Consider the following 16,690-nt stretch of genomic DNA (forward strand, 5'->3'; position numbering starts at 1 on the left):
AAGTGAATCTGGCTTCCCCATTGATTTTGCTTACGAGAAGGTTGACTCTGCGACACCGCAACCATCATAAATATGAACTGGTTGCCAAGCATCCAAATTTTTGATTACGGGACCATTGGGATGCTGCAACAGTCATAATTGTGAAAAATGGTGATAAGTCACTTTTCTCAATACTGTTATACCTTCAAATGGTTACTAAATGAATGGTTGTAAGTTGAGGACTACCTGTAGTTGAAGAGAGAACGAGTGATTTTACTGTTGCTAAATGAAAGAAGACAGAAAGAGCAAAACCTCCATGGCATGTATGTTGAACTTGTATTTTTTCTTCTTCATTGTTTTCCTCAGTTCTGTCTCCTGGAAACTCTTGTCACAGCCATTGTGGATGAAGTGGGAAATGAATGGATATTGCGTCGGAAGACTTTTGTGACTCTAGGTGTGGCTGTGGTGGGCTTTCTGCTAGGTATCCCACTCACCACACAGGTATGAGGGAGAGTTAAAGGGCAAGGCAGAAATAGCCCATTCTCATTCTAAGGGGCTCAGAGGGGCTTGCTTAATCCAGTACTTATTTTCTTCTTTTGTTTCTCCTCTAGGCTGGTATTTATTGGTTATCGTTGATGGACAATTACGCAGCAAGTTTCTCACTTGTGGTTATTTCATGCATCATGTGTGTTGCCATTATGTATGTCTATGGTGAGTAACTTCTGCCAATTGCATGGATTAATTGGAACAATTCAAGAATATAGGAATGGCTGGAATACTGATGTTCCAGTTAGCACTTGATCAATACAGCCAGAACTCCCCTGTGGGCCTGACAGCCACTATAACTATAACTATATTATATAGATTCAAGAGTAGAAAATGGTGCTTTCCCTGACTACAGTTTCCTGACCTTGGAGCCTGGAGTAAGAAACAGAAAGGGAAAAGTTGCAATCAGGAATTTTTGTTCAATTTTTTCTTATGAAGAGTCCATAACTCAAATGCAGACTGAACTAATATCCAATCACAACAATTCAAAGGACATTAAAGTTTACTTGGATGTTGTCAGTATTTGGTTTCATTGGACACATTCGCTCGCAGCTCAGAAGACTGCGGATCCAAGGTGCAGATCTGATTACTTGCTCCCCAACTAAAAAGAGTTCGTAGTTAAAGAAACAGATTACAGCAGCAGGTTTAGTACAGAAATCTGGCATCCTCGGGCAAGTTTCAGGAGCATAAAGCTAGTGTTCTAGGGAGTCAGGTCTCCTAACCACCTTCCAATCATTGCTGTTGCTATTACATTTACGACATTAAACTGGGGGGAACCATTTGTCCTAAGAGGGGGTGCCCCAAAGGATATTTTGCCCAGTGTTCTCTGGACTGGACATTAACCCTTTCAGGCACTCTGCCAGTAGGCAATGAGACCCTGCTTCAAGTCTCTTCATTGAAGAGCCTTATTTTGTGCTGTGCTTTCCCTCTCAGGAGTTGTGATAGAGGTAGGGAGCAGAGCAAAGGAGCCCTACTGAGGAACGGGGAGAGAAACACAATGAAGAAATATATTCTGTGGAGTCTTGCAGTATTCCTAGTGTCTAATTATAATACCTCCAGTCTAATTGACTGACCATCTTCTCATCCAGGTTACCGGAGCTATTTCAAGGACATTGAGATGATGCTTGGTTTTCCACCACCCATATTTTTCCAGATCTGTTGGAGGTTCATCTCTCCAGTTATCATCTTTGTGAGTACAAAGAAGGTGGGGGGGGGGACACCGAAAAACATAGGAGACAGGATTGGGAGTGAGGGAAAAGGGGACTGGGTGACTTAACAACATAATCACGATGGAATAAAGACTAGACTGCTTTTGTGACAAAAACACTGTAATAAGCAAGGGGGAGAGAAGGCCATAGGTTTTCTACTTCCCATGATAAAAACATCCATGTCTGAGAAATTAAGAGAGCTTTTGAAGGTTCCCAGAATGCAAGACTAGGAATGATGCCAGGCAGAATATATTTTGGTTTCAATCAGACTTTCCCCTCTCTCCTTCCAGTTTATCCTCATATTCACAGTGATTCAGTATGAACCAATCACATACAACACGTATGTGTACCCGCCCTGGGCCATCGGCATTGGTTTCTGTATGGCACTCTCATCGGTCATCTGCATCCCCATCTATGCAGGCTACTACATTTTGCGCTCAGAAGGAGACACGCTACTGCAGGTAGGACTGGGGCTTGCAGGCAACTGGGTAAAGATGCTGCTACTTTCTGGACATTATGGGTGTACTTGCCTCAGATCCCACTGCAAACCAGGTCTTGAAACCACCAACTTCTTGTTTGCCTTTTGTATCTCTGCAGCGTTTGAAAAATGCTACTCGGCCAAGCCGGGAGTGGGGCCCAGCGCTTGTTGAGCACAAGACCGGCCGCTACGCAACAGCATTCAGCTCAACAGAATCCCAGCTGGAGGTGCAGCTGCTGAACCCTGAGAAACCCAAAAGTGATGAGGCTGGCATGATGGCTGCCATCACCATCGGAAGCAATGGCTCAACCCACAGCCAAGACTCAATGATGTGAACCTTAGCCTGGGAGGCAGGGCAGGGAGCACTCCTTGCATCAATCCATTCCCACCTGTCCTGGTTCTCTAAACCCTACTCTGCTCAGATATACTAAAGTACCCCCACTGGGTGGGGGACCCCTGGCTCCCAGGCTGTGCTGGACTCTGGGGGAGGGGGCTATGAGTTCCCATCCCACCCACCTCATTAGTGTCCCTGTGCCATCTTGTAACCCTTATGTTTACAAGTAATGCTCAGATGGCCCCAATTCACAGCCAGGACCAGGATCAGAGACAGAGATGTGTGCACTGGCTAACTAGGCGGGGTTTCTTTGAGAGGTACCAGTAGGAAGGTTGGTTAATGTCTTAGAAGCTTAGAAATCCCTTCAGGATGGTTTCTGGCAGCTACTCCTGGGTCCAGCAAATCTAGAATCTATTGGGGACAATATGGTCCTCACTGCCCTGGATCAGGGCTATTTGGCTGGCCCCACAAGGAAACTAATGGGAGTGCTGGGGGTCAGTAGTGGTTTCAAATTTGAGCTGATATTCTAGGCAAAGTTCAGTCTAGAGCTAGACAACCTTCAGCTAGACTACTGCCTTTATGAGCACTCTTGCACATATGCATGGAAAACTGCACACTACCCATCAGTATCTATACCTTCCCAGCTTTCCCACTTGTCTAATATTTTATGAAAAGTGGGGTAGCCTTTTCAGGACTGTAAAGTTCCAATGATGGTTCCAAGATCTTAAGAAAATTCCAGAAATCTCTCATAATTGGTAGGGAGGATCTAGCCTTATTTGTCTAATTGTCCATAATTTTCTCATGTGTACACATACACACACACACACACACACATCCTTTCACATAGTTAATAGAGACACTATGTGACTGATTCAAATCTAGGAAAGTCCCACACTTGTGGGAAACTCCTGTAAGCTGCTGCTACACTGTGTAGAGGTGGTGGAGCAAAGTATTGAACTGAATTATGCAGACGCTTGTACTTGAGTTCTGAGGAATGGAGCCTCTGAAGCCATTGTTTATTCTCTTCCCCTACAGAGGAGCAAATGAATTTGAATAGGGTCCCTCTACTTGCAAGGGACCCTTGGGACCTAGCCCTGCCCCAGTCTCTAGGGAAAGGAGCAGAGCCAACCATGGTGCTAAGAGTAGATGATGTGCCAAGACCAACCCTTGCAACTTGAGTGAAGCACAAAGGTCAGAAAGCATGATCTTCCACGAAAGCTATTCCTGGTTAGCCCTGGACCGCCACTTCCCAATGGGGATGGAAGCCTCTATTCCCATGCTGCAGTCATGAAGAAGTTGGCCAGAAGCACCAATATCTCATGGCAGGACGATCTCTTTGTAACACAAGCCAGGTCTCACACTGGCTCAAATGGTGAGGGATAACTAAATGGTTGTGTCTTCCTGCCTCATTGCCCCATATTTTCGTTTCAGCATTGCTGCCTGCACTTTATCCTGAGCAAGGCCTTGGAGGAGGTCCTGACAGCCACTCCCTTGCCCTTTATCCTGTGGCAGCAATGATACCAGGACACCAGTGCCAAACTTTTTTGTAGGGATACCAATGCCAAACTTCTTATAAGGGGCATCCCTCAGCTCCCAGGAATGCACAATTGCTACAATGCCAACAGCAAGGGCATATCTGGTCCCTACCCACAGGGTAACTGCCCCAGCCAGTGACGTGGGCAAAATGGCCAGTGTTTTAAGTGCCAAATGTCTGCATCATGCACAGATGATAGGGAGGATAGATGGCTTCATGTCATGATGGCATTTTTACCTTAAGCCGCCAGCATCCAATCCTTTCCCTCCTCTGTACTGAAAATGCACTATTTAATGCATGGTTTCATGTCTGTCCCTCCCTCTCCTACAGAGTGTGGCAACTGCCACTGCCACCTCTCATTGTTCATAGCAATAATTGTACGAGTCTCCCATACTGTGACTCTCCCAGTTGTAGATTGTTAAAGTCTCATAGATTTTAATGAAATTTATATTCCTGAACTCAGGATGTACAGTTCTTTTTGTGGGATCGGAAGGGCGATTTGAGGAGCCATAACTTTTCTTTAATGTTATAATGGAATTATTGTATTGACTAATGGAGAGGAGGAAGAGAAAGGATCCCAGGGGGCACTGCTGCACTCCCAGGACACTTATCTGTACAGAAGAAGGGGTATTTAGCATGGCCTTGTTACTTTCTTTGGAATCCATGAATTTGAAAATAAGAATGAGCAAAGACAGCAGTAGCCAACATTAAGCCCATTTCAAGCATAGGGGACAGCAGCATACGGTTTCAATGGGCACTGTTGCCACAGAGCAAGGGGTGAGATGTCAAGAGGAAGAGGAAGTTCTATTTTTCTTAGCTTGGTCCTTTACACTGCAATAATCTAATACGGGGACAAAAGCGAGACGGTGGACAAGGTTCTGTAGGAGGCATGGGAAGAAAAGCAGGTTCCCAGGCTGATGCTGATGCTGATCTATATACTGAAGCAGTTGGATGTCCTAATGTTGTAGGCAACTTAGTGTCACTGTCCTTCCTTGCCTGGTTGGAATCCTCACTCTTCTGATGCATCCATCCCAAAGGGGTTCTTGTCGAATGGCTCCATCGGGATGATGGCCGATAGCAGAGTAGAGAAATCTGATCCCTGGGATCTGGTGAAGGAATCTCATTAGAAGCAGGATTGATCTGTCCAAATCCTGGCCCTTTCACTAAGCCTCTTGGATGGCTGTGAAATAAAGAGAAGGAGTTGTGTGATACAAAAGGTTTTATTTAAGCATCTTTCCATCAAAAGTAACAAAATTACAGAAATTTGAGTCATTGCAGAAGAGTTTATGGATCTCCAAACTCCACTAAAGTGGACTGAATAAATTCCAAAAATGTTACTTCAAAATTCTGGAGATAGAGTAATAATAAATCAAGGCTGAATTAAGTTTCTCACTTTCTCCTGTAAGGCTTTTGCTCTTTCCACCTCTTCTTAGTATTGTAGCTTGCAAGCATTTTCATACTACCTGAGCTGAGACAAATGGGTGCTGTTCCCAAGCTGGTTTGACATCAGGGAAGGAGGCCTAGGACATGACTTGGGCAGGCTCAATTGCAAATCCCGCTCCATGACACGTTTCTCTTCCTGTAGTTCTGTGGACAGAAGATTACTTCAAGATGGAGAAGAAACAAGCCCAGGAACAACATAGTTAGGGGACTAATACTTAGAAATAAACTGCCCAATTATTTATACTGTCTATACTAGAAAAACCCTCTTTTCCAATCCCCAGTCTAATTCTAAATAAAGGCATGAGATGAGAATTTTGCATACCAGCCATGGTGGGTTCATGCATTTTGTCTTGCAGCTCAGTAGCATGCTGATGCACTTCCTCTAGTTGGTTCTATAAAGGAAAAGAAGCTGAAATGTCAAAGTCATGCTCCTTTGTAAATCCCCAGAGGAATACCTGTCTTTCCCAAAAGAGTTTATGCATTGATAGCTCTGTACACAGAAGTTTCATTCCCCCCACCCCTTCTTACATGCCCCTATCACTACAGAAAGCTATTTTAGATGAGCAATACACACCCAGTCCCTTCAGTCAAAGAGATTACGTTTCCTTTTCCCTGGAAAATAGCCTGTGTTAACCTTCTGCATTCCTATGTCATTGTTGCAATATTACCCAGAATACCTGTGCAAAGAGCACAGAGCAAAGTTGGTTCAGGAGAGCAGAGACAAACAGTAGGGGGTAGTGTTGTAGCAATTTTGCATCCAAAGCAATGGCATTTGCACACCAAAAATGCCATTGACCTCTCCTACTCTGCATCTCTCAGCCCTCATCCATCACCACCTTCAGATCAGAAAAGATGAGATGAACGGCAGCTAAGTTCGTTACAAAGCTGAGATAAAAGTCAAACATATCTTCATTAAATAATACTCCCTCCTTGAAAAACCTAAGTGCTGTAGCCATAGGACTGTGAGTACTTCATAGTATAAGCTCCCAAATCAGAGATGATCACTGAACCACTTTGGATATTCTAAATGAAGAGCAAGTTGAGAGTGAAGTTTAACTACACCAGTGTACAAAGCAGCCTCATAGACCCATGACCAAAATATGAATTGGACTTTTAGAAGTGCAAGAGTCTAGAAGTCCTTACCTGTAAATGTGTAATGTATCTTTCCAGAGCATGGCATTCATCCTCTAGCAAAGTCCTAGATAAAAATGTCAATAAAGAGCGACAGAATGTGAGATTTGGGAGAAAGTAAGCAATCGCCAACTGCAAATATTGAGTGTGAGACTTCCACAGGTTCCTCCAATTTTTGTTTCTTTCCCATTATAGAAGCTAGCTTCAAAACTGAATTAAATGATCGGACGTCAGCTACTTTTTTACAATAGGAATTCAGTGTATTGGGGATGATGTGAAATCCAAGTTAGGGAGGTCCCTAACTAAAGCTCTCAATAAGAAAATTCACAAGCACTCCTAACCATAATAGGGTCTGTTCCTCTGTTAGCATTATGGTTCAAAATTTCCCAAACTCCTGAGCAGTAAACTGTTTCTTGCTGGATTCTTTGCAACTAGGACCCCTTTTGTTTCTATATCCACTTCCTAGAACTCATAGTACTATATACTGTTTAGTGAGGTGTCAGCTTCGTGGTCCTTTTTCCTGAAATTCACATTTTTGCATCCCATAATGCAATGAGACAGGTTGCCCATTCTGCCTCTTCAAAGAGGGAAAGAAATGGAAGTTCGGATACATTCAGGCCAAGATTTCAAGGCAGAAGCTAACACAATGCTGTGAGGAGCAAGTGTAGTAGGGCTGTTTCACTAAGATTTCCCAGTTTAAAAGTTCTTATTGAATTGGTGCTCAAAAACTCTTCTGCAACAACTGATCCATTCACTACATTCACACAAAAGAAAACATACAACACACATGTGCAGGCAGAGGAAATCAGAATGAGATGCTTGCAGATCTCCCTGTTCTTGTTTTCATGAGTATGATGCAGGTTATTCTATAGGGAGCAGAGGAAGAAATTCTGAATACAAATTGTTGGGCTCATTGGCATGTATTTTTATGCTCCACTGCCCCAAGCACTCCTATTTCTGATGAGCCACTCCATCATTTATCATATTTACCATTGGAAATTACAAGTCCTCTTACACTCCTTGCTTCTAATAACTGTTCATAGAAGAAAAATATAAAGCAAAAAGGAGGTGTGCAAACTTGCCTAAGTCTAGAGGTTATCTCGCCGATCTGAGCTATATTCAGTTTATCAGAATATGATTCCAAATCATTTGTGGTGCTACAGGACAATGACCTAAGAAAACAAACATGATTAATACAAATGCCATACAGTTAAGAAAGACCAGCTTTTCCTTCAGCCAGGCAAGATTCCAAGTCCACAATTAGGCATTCTGGCACGAAGCAACTCGGATCAGGAATGGGAAGCAGAATTTGGATGGAGTTGTTAGTAACTTTCATTGCATATCTGTAAATGTCCTGAACTCCCTCTCCTCTATGGAGATTACAGAGCAGTGGTTGACCCGCCTAACACAGCATGCATTTCAGTTCCAGCAGTAGATGAACAAGGAGGCCATTCATGACCAGTTTTTGCACCAATATCCAAACTCCGAAAAACTACAGTTACCAGCAGGTCAAAATATTGGACCTAGGCAAACATCCCTTATATGTCGATACATACTTAGGTATTATTAATTAAATCTTAATTATATTTATCAAAAATAAGTCTAATGGAACATTTATTTGTCTGTGTCTCTCTCCTTCTTTCCTCTCCCATATGATATAAACATGACTAGGAAGAAAATGAAAAAAATACAATGTACAAAATAATATATCTATGCCCCCCCCCAAAGAATCTAAAAAAGGAAAAAAAACAGATGTATATATGAGTTAACACATTACAATAGATATGTAATATACAAGACAGCTGAATAAAGTTTACTTTTGAGTCTTACCTGATGAGATTGTTGCTCCCGGATGATGGCCGATTACTTCCAACATTTGTCTTGAAAGCGAAGTTGATTACATGTGTGTTGTATTTAGCAATGGCACAGTCGTGGTCCCTGCAATAAGAAGCAGACATGAGACAAGAACCTAGCCTCAGTCTTCTAATTAATAGTCATGAGTAGGCCACCCATCTCTTACATTCAAGGACTGAAGCCATAAACTTGTTGGAATATGAAATGAAAATCATCTAGGTGAACATCCTTAGACTAAAAGAAAAAGCAAGTTTGACCAAAAGGCCCTTCTTTACCCCCTATCGACAGTATGAAAAGAACCATGGCTTAAACCCACTTAATCATGTGAATGATTAACAATAGCACTTAGACTTATATACCACTTCATGGTGCTTTACAGCCCACTCTAAGTGGTTTACAGAATCAGCATATTGCCCCCAACAATCTAGGTCCTCATTTTACCGACCTCAGAAGGATGGAAAGCTGAGCTGGTCAGGATCAAACTCCTGGCAGTGGGCAGAGTCAGCCTGTAATACTTCCTTTTAACCACTGCACCATCATAGCTAAAGATAATGTGAGAGGAACTCTTCTAACCAAACTACACAAGGCTGGGCCCGAGAGACAGCAAGGACTAAATAGGAATAGAAAATAGAATAGAATAGAATAGAATAGAATAGAATAGAATAGAATAGAATAGAATAGAATAGAATAGAATAGAATAGAATAGAATAGAATAGAATAGAATAGAATAGAATAGAATAGAACAGAACAGAACAGAAAACAGAACAGAACAGAATTCTTTATTGGCCAAGTGTGATTGGACACACAAGGAATTTGTTTTTGGTGCATATGCTCTCAGTGTACATAAAGAAAAAATAAAATATATTCGTCAAGAATCATAAGATACAACACTTAGTGATAGTCATAGGATACTAATAAACAATCAAATCATACTAGGAAACAATAAAAACAATATAAGTTGTGCAGTTACAATAAATAGTGAAGAAAACCCTGAAGGGATAATAAAACAAACGTGCTTCCAGTGTGTAACTGAAATACTGGGAGAAAAATATTTTCCTTGCTGTCCAGTCCATTCTAATTGTCCTCAGTGTCCTTTCTGTTATTTATACGGCAAGAAAGTAGGAGGCAAATATCTGGCTAAGAATCCCTTTGCTGAGGTTGATTCAGCTTAATCCCTCTTTTGAATTTGGAGAGGGAGGGGACATAATCCCGGCTTCAGTATATGGATCGTGGATCATACCCACTAGAGAAACAAAAGAGCTGAAGGTTGGAGTTGTACTGTTGTGAGATGTCTGCATACATGGAGGGGGGAGCGGGGAGACAGAAGTGAGGTGTAAATTCTATGCATCAGGAAATGCTAGTACAGTGTTTCTCAACCTTGGTAGCTTGAAGATGGGTGGACTTCAACTCCCAGAATCCCCCAGCCAGCGCTGAAGTTGAAGTCCACCCATCTTCAAGCTACCAAGGTTGAGAAACACTGGCCTAGTAGAACTAGGGGGGAAATTTCTCTATTTCCCCCCATCATCACTACAAAAGAAGTGGGAAATAACACCTTTCTTGCCCGTAAAGTTTGAGAGTATAATTTCTGGGGAATCTGAATCACAAGGAATTTGGAAGTTTTATATAGCCTGGTCCACAGGCTCTTGAGTTAAAAGATTTACAGCTTCTTTCTTTCTACAAAGACTGCAGACTTTAATTTATAGTTCGGCTTGCAATATTTTAGAACTTGTAAACAGGTTGTTAGACCTTCACTGTGAAGCATTTCATTTTCACCAGTACCTGCCCTCCTGCAAAGCCTTTTGCTGCAAGCCAACCAGGAGTAGGCGAATCTCCTCTCTTACTAGTTCTTTCCGGTGGGGAGGAGCAGCCAGCAAGATGCAATTATCAGGTCTTTGCTCAAAATGGTCCAACTGCAGCTCTTGATAGAATTCCAAGAGAGTCTTTACCTGTAAAGAGGGAGGAAGCTTGACTGTGTGCATTGGACATACCCCAAAATATTTAGAGTTGCATGATACAAATCCCAAGAAGGTCACTTGCTAATCTTGCCATGCCCTTCCATCACGTGCCCAAATAATGAGAAATAGTTACACACCTGAAGACTAGTTGTAGCATTCCTGCTACATTCCAGATGCTTCTTTGTTCAAAGATTCATAAGCTAAATTGAGCAAGATAATAACATCATGCAGAAACTTCCTTTTGTTTGAAAGACTAAGTCATAATGTAGCCTGGATAATCTTCACAAATGAAGGCAAATATAGGCGTCCCAAGATACTGTTGCAAGATCAAATCTGGGTTGTGGTTCAGATTCAGTCTTGAATAATCTTCAATACAATGGTACAAACCTACATGTCAGGTAGGCTGCAAAATTGATAAAAATGATTGTGGAGGTTCTGGAAATATCTGATACATTTCCAAAATGTCAAAATCAATCATTTATGTGATATCCTACTTTTTCTTCACAACCTCAAAGCAGTGCTCTCTCCTCCTATATTTCCCACAATAATCCAGTGAGGTTGGGTGGCCTAAAATGCAGTGATTGGTTCAAAGTCACCTAGGAACTTTTGTGGCTGATGATGGATTTAAATCCTAGGACCAGCTCAATGTCTTAATTAGCAAATAAAAGTGACTCAAAATTTTCCAGCAAGTTTCCTTAGTGTGCTATCACTTTGTACCACTCCTCTCTAAACGTGTACATCCAGCTACGTTTGGCCACGCTCATGGTGGCTATCATTTGTCTCAAAATAATAACTGTTGCCCATCCTATTTTAGGAGATATCACAAAGGGGAAGACTGCAATAGATATTTTATCTTGCTTGTCCTTCCCTATTATTTCTCTTTGTGTGAGCTACCTTCTATAATGATTGCTTCCTCATCTCATTTGTGCTACTCATCATCTCACTTGGCTACTTCTTGTATCTTTTCACCCTTCTTTTCCATATGCTCTCTCATATGCCCCCAAACTCTACTTCCTTTACATGTATCAATTTCAAAACACAGACAACAGAAACAATTCATTTTCTATGAATCTTCTGAAATTCAAAAAAGAAAAACATCCTGCTCATAAAACAGAGATCTATAGATTGAAAATATATGCCAAGAAAAAAAATATCCCTTAAGACAGCAGCAGCATATGAAAAGAAGAAATTAATTTAAAAGAAAAATGTTTTAAAAAGCAAAAACTAAAGACAAAAGTGAGGGAACAAAAGCAGATGCAACTACAAGATTTAGCACACTTAGCACACCTCTGTGCATTGCGTTTTTGGGCAGTTCCAGGCAGCGGGGATCGCCGCCGTCAATCCCCGCTGCCTGGAACCGCCCAAAAATGCAATGCGCGGAGGCCAAAAACGGTGTGCAGAGGCCAAAAATGCAACGCGCGGAGGCTGAAAATGCAATGCACGGAGGCGGCAATTGGCGACGATGTGCTGTGGCCATCCCTGCAGCCTGGGACGGGTCTAAAATGGAGCGTTCGGAATGATGCATGGAGGCCAAAAACATGATGTATGGAGGCAGTGATGTGCTGTGGTGATCCACGCAGCCTGCAACAGGTCTAAAACATCATGCGGAGGCCAAAAACCCGACATGTGGAGGCCGAAAACAGCTGAAGGGTGGGGGCCAGTGGGTGGGCAGGGCTACATTCAGTGTATAAGATGCACCCAAAATTTCACCCTCTTTTGGGGGGGGGAAGTGTGTCTTATACTCCGAAAAGTACAGTATTTTACTGAACAACTTCTCAGCTGTCCTGACTGGGGACAAAAGCAGAGCAGTGAAATTAGGTATTCTTTGACAGCTTGAAATTAAAAGGAAATAGAAAGGTAGGTAAGAAGCCTCAAAAGGGATGGTGAGTTATTATTACAATAGAAATTCTGATGCTTTGGAGTCATGGACCCCAGGAAGATATAGATGGAAAAGCATACCAGTTGACCTTAGTAGGCAGGGAATTAGGTGCCTTTGAATCAGGCCAGATTTCTGATGGCTATCTGGAGTCTCTGGGGTCAATCCACAGCACTTCCCAAACATTCCAGTAATATCTTTATTCTGTCCATATTATGTATTCTGCTTTCTTTATTTTTACATGCATAGTAGATTTTAACTAATCCATGCAGAGAGAAGTAAATCCATTAGCATGAGAAAGGATTTTGGAATGTTTATTGTTCTTTGCCCCAGGCTGAATAAAGAGTGTGAATGACTGGAGTAGAACAAAGAGCTTGAAATAGCACGGATTAGGGACTCTAGCCAAGTGTTAGAAGCCAGCTGACATGAGTCAAAAGGGAAACTTGCAGATGAGAGAGAAGGCAATACATCAATTCACTCTTACAATTTGGCTTTCTCAGAGCAGATAAATTTCCCTTACAGGATCTAAACTAGACTTTGAAAGTAGTTGGGACATCCAGACTGAACTGGCAAAAAAAAACAAAACCAAAAAACAACAGCAAACAGCAACACTTGAACAATAGAATAATGAATATATGCATGCTATTGCTTGAGACCAAAATTTGATCACTGGAGGGAGAAATAATTGAAGTCATAATCCTCCTATTTGGGCTACATCTAATGGAGGTATGATCTGCAGTTCTCAGATTATAACTGAACTTTTCCCAAAATGACTATATGTTTGTATTTCAAAAGCAGTGAAAAGAGACCTGTTTTCTCCAGAACTCAACAGTCTACAGCAGGGGTGCACGGGCCAGATCCAGCCCGTGCTTAGAACTGGCTCATGAGGCCGACCTGGAAACAGCAAAGAACTGGCCCGCAGTGACTCTGCCAGCATAAACAGAGCTTGGGAGGGCAGCGCGCAGCTGCCCAGACTCCGTTTTCGGCTGCGACAACCTCCTGCAGCCCTCTGCCAGTGAAAATGGAGCTCAGGGGGGTCATGCACACCTCCCCCAAGCTCCATTTTTGCTGTCAGAGGGCTGCAGGAGGCCATCATGGCCGAAAATGGGGTCCAGGAGCCGGTTTTCGTGGCAGAGCACTCAGGACACCACAGCGCCCCTGATATGAGTGATGTCATGCTGGCCACACCCATCCCGGCCCGCCGAAGTCAAACACAACCCTGATGTGGCCCTCAATGAAATCGAATTTGACACCCCTGTTCTACAGTAACTTTGCACAGACTGCTGGAATGAAGTGTAGGGAATCACAAGTATAAAATATAATACTGGCAAAACATTATAGATACTTTAGCCAAATATATCAACATTAATCAATTCACATTGCTAAATAGCATCCAGATGGCTCTGATTGACGAGATCTTTGTTCCATGTGGCATACACTAAATAACAAATGAAATGTCTAGTCTCCTCACTTTTTAATTTTTTTAAATTTTAAATTTTTATTTGTATTCCATCTCTTTTATATTTACAGAAAACTCAAGGTGGCGAACATATCCAACAGACCTTTCTCCTACTATTTTCTCTACAACAACCCTGTGAGGTGATTTGGGCTGAGAGTGAGTGACTAGTCTAAAGTCACCCAGGCTGCTTTCATGCCTAAGGCAGGATTAGAACTTGTGGTCTCCTGTTTTCTAGCCTGAGGCCTTAATTACTAGACCAAACTGGCTGGTGGGGTCCTACATGTCTATCTTTAGCACCTTTCCCCAACTTAATCTTCCAAAAGTATTTGGATTACAGTTCCCATGTTAAAAAGCACCTCACATTAAAACAGCTCAATATACATAATACCAATGAAGTTTTTATTCAATTAAGCTCTTTGCCAAAAACTCAAGGGACCCTAATGTCACGGTACATGTAGTTAGACACCATCCACACCCATTCAAAATGAGGTGGTGATTTTTGCAGCCCCTCTATACATACTATTTCAATAGAAAAATGCATAAACCACACTTTTAGGCCACACAGTTGGCCTGAAGTTCTGCTTCCAAACCTCATTATGAAGCTCCAAGCTGTAGTCCACAAGATCAATTCCCAAAATAGTCTTCACTTCCAGTCTCTCGCTGGGTGCTAGCTGCTCTTCTATCATCCTCCAGAGCGATGACATTGGCTTCAAGGACTCCCAGGAGAAACTGGACATGGGGAACATAGGGGCAGAGTCCAATTCCAAGATAACAATAGAAATTCCCAGGTCTAATTCATTAGAGGAAAGAAGGAGATATAAGGATTAAATAGCAGGTGACAGGCACCCAATGCAAGGACACCTGGTAATTTATCTCCATTTCTTCACAAGCAGCTTTTACTAATACCATTTTTATTATTATTATTATTATTATTATTATTATTATTATTATTATTATTATTATTATTTAATTTAATTTAATTTCGAATTTATATACCGCCCTTCTCCCTGAGGACTCAGGGCGGTGTACAGCCAAGATAAAAAACATAGAATACAAATATTAAAACATTTAAAAATATATATAAAATTTGGCCCAAAAAATTAAAAATCACAGACTAATTAAAAGAATTTAAAAATTTTAAAAATTTCTTCTTAAGCCAACCCGGCTTGCTGAAAAAGATAGGTTTTCAGGGAACGACGGAAGGCATTGAGGTCCTGGATTCTTCTTATCTCCGGGGGCAACTGATTCCAGAGGGTGGGAGCCCCCACAGAGAAAGCCCTCCCCCTGGGGGCCACCAGCCTACATTGTTTGGCTGATGGCACCCTGAGGAGGCCCTCTCTGTGGGAGCGCACGGGTCGATGGGAGGTCATCGGTAGCAGCAGGCGGTCTCGGAGATAGCTAGGCCCTATGCCATGGAGCGCTTTAAAGGTGATAACCAACACCTTGAAGCGCACCCGGAAGACCACCGGGAGCCAGTGCAGCTCGCGCAGGAGTGGTGTTACATGGGAGCGCCATGTTGCTCCCATCACTACCCGCGCTGCTGCATTCTGGACCAGCTGGAGCCTCCGGGTGCTCTTCAAGGGGAGCCCCATGTAGAGAGCGTTACAGTAGTCAAGGCGAGAGGTGACGAGGGCGTGAGTGACTGTGCACAGGGAATCCCGATCAAGAAATTGACAGTTTACACAGCAAATGAGATGACAATGCTGGATTTCATATCCCAAATCACTAGTCGAACACTTCCCAAGCGTTTAGGACTGTGTGATGTATATTATTATTATTATTATTATTATTATTATTATTATTATTATTATTATTTAATCTTTAGTGAGATTCACAGCCTTTGAGGCTGGTTAATAGCTCAGCAGCTCGAGTCCTAACCAAGGACCTAGGAACTCTTAAGTTATCGTCGGAGGATGTAAGCTGTTCCGAGTAAGGTGGTTTTTTGTAGAGTCAAAATGTTCAAGTCCGGCAAATTTAGAATTTCTAAATAGTGGGGTAGCCCTTTGGGTATTGCTCCAAGGGCTCCAATTACCATTATTATTATTATTATTATTATTATTATTATTATTATTATTATTATTATTATTATTATTATTATTATATATTTAGGCTTAATGTTGCATTTTATGCTTTATTAATCATTAAAATCTGCCTATTCCAAATCTTTGAGAAGCACTCAACAGGTTGATAAAAATTGCCAAATCTAATCTAATGTAATGGTGTAACCAGCCATAATAACAATCATTACTGTGTATTTAACAAGGCAAGGTCACAGTCCCTGAACCCACTAAGCAAGACATCAAACTCATAATCACACAAATATTTAAGACCTAGTGATCCAGTGTTTCCCAAACCTGGGTAAATTACCTACATTTGATTAAAGTGGCGTTTTGTTTTGTTTTGTTTTCTTTGAATAACAACAAACGAAGCCATTACTTTTAACCACAAAAACATTTAACCGTTTTACTTACATTCGGTAAAAAAAATATATATTTTGGGGCAATGAAGGAAAAAGTTTGGGAAGACTTCCCTAACCCCTGCAGCCAACAAACCAGTGGTGGGTGGGTTTCAAAATTTTTTACTACGGGTTCTGTGGGCGTGGGCGTGGCATGCCTTGGTGGGCGTGGCAGGGGGAAGGATACTATAAAATCTCCATTCCCTCCCCAATCCAGGGAAAGGTTACTGCAAAATCCCCATTTCCTCCCGATCAGCTGGGACTTGGGAGGCAGAGAATAGATGAGGGTGGGGCCAGTCAGAGGTGATATTTACCGGTTCTCCAAACTAATCAAAATTTCCGCTACCGGTTCTCCAGAACCTGCTGAAACCCACCTCTGCAACAAACCCACCTGTTCTCCATTATCCCCAGCTCCAACATGTTTAGCAGCTCATCCCG

The 16,690-nt window shown here is 42.1% G+C and overlaps 2 protein-coding genes across 2 annotated transcripts in view; one reads left to right on the forward strand and one right to left on the reverse strand.

Moving 5' to 3' along the window:
• SLC6A9 (solute carrier family 6 member 9) overlaps window positions 1-4,523 on the forward strand; it is a 64,002-nt gene extending 59,479 nt beyond the window's left edge. The window contains exons 10-14 of the mRNA XM_070941412.1: window positions 346-480; window positions 591-690; window positions 1,614-1,714; window positions 2,024-2,194; window positions 2,331-4,523. Of these exons, the coding sequence (XP_070797513.1) occupies window positions 346-480; window positions 591-690; window positions 1,614-1,714; window positions 2,024-2,194; window positions 2,331-2,546 (723 nt within the window). The 3' untranslated portion in view covers window positions 2,547-4,523. The remainder of the gene's footprint in view (window positions 1-345; window positions 481-590; window positions 691-1,613; window positions 1,715-2,023; window positions 2,195-2,330) is intronic.
• A 369-nt stretch (window positions 4,524-4,892) lies between these two features.
• CCDC24 (coiled-coil domain containing 24) lies at window positions 4,893-16,672 on the reverse strand. Its single transcript, XM_070941089.1, has 9 exons — window positions 16,644-16,672; window positions 14,388-14,526; window positions 10,287-10,453; window positions 8,484-8,591; window positions 7,736-7,825; window positions 6,666-6,720; window positions 5,845-5,914; window positions 5,543-5,666; window positions 4,893-5,259 (listed from the first exon to the last, which is right to left on the reverse strand). The coding sequence occupies exons 1-9, from the start codon at window positions 16,670-16,672 to the stop codon at window positions 4,893-4,895; spliced, it is 1,149 nt and encodes a 382-aa protein (XP_070797190.1).
• Window positions 16,673-16,690: the final 18 nt, after the last annotated feature.

Source organism: Pituophis catenifer, unplaced genomic scaffold (genome assembly GCF_029215685.1).
Source record: "Pituophis catenifer annectens isolate HBS135680 unplaced genomic scaffold, rPitCat1.0.hap2 SCAF_3, whole genome shotgun sequence".
Taxonomy (NCBI): domain Eukaryota; kingdom Metazoa; phylum Chordata; class Lepidosauria; order Squamata; family Colubridae; genus Pituophis; species Pituophis catenifer.

Bases quoted from the DNA above. Each gene is read 5' to 3' on its own strand.
- CCDC24 (XM_070941089.1), bottom strand. From the start codon at position 16,672: ATGTTGGAGCTGGGGATAATGGAGAACAG. The intron at 10,454-14,387 runs GTTTGGAAGCAG...CCCTCTTTACAG, and splicing joins GCTTGGAGCTTCATAATGAG to GTAAAGACTCTCTTGGAATT. The intron at 5,260-5,542 runs GTAGTATGAAAA...TTTATTTCACAG, and splicing joins ACCCATTTGTCTCAGCTCAG to CCATCCAAGAGGCTTAGTGA.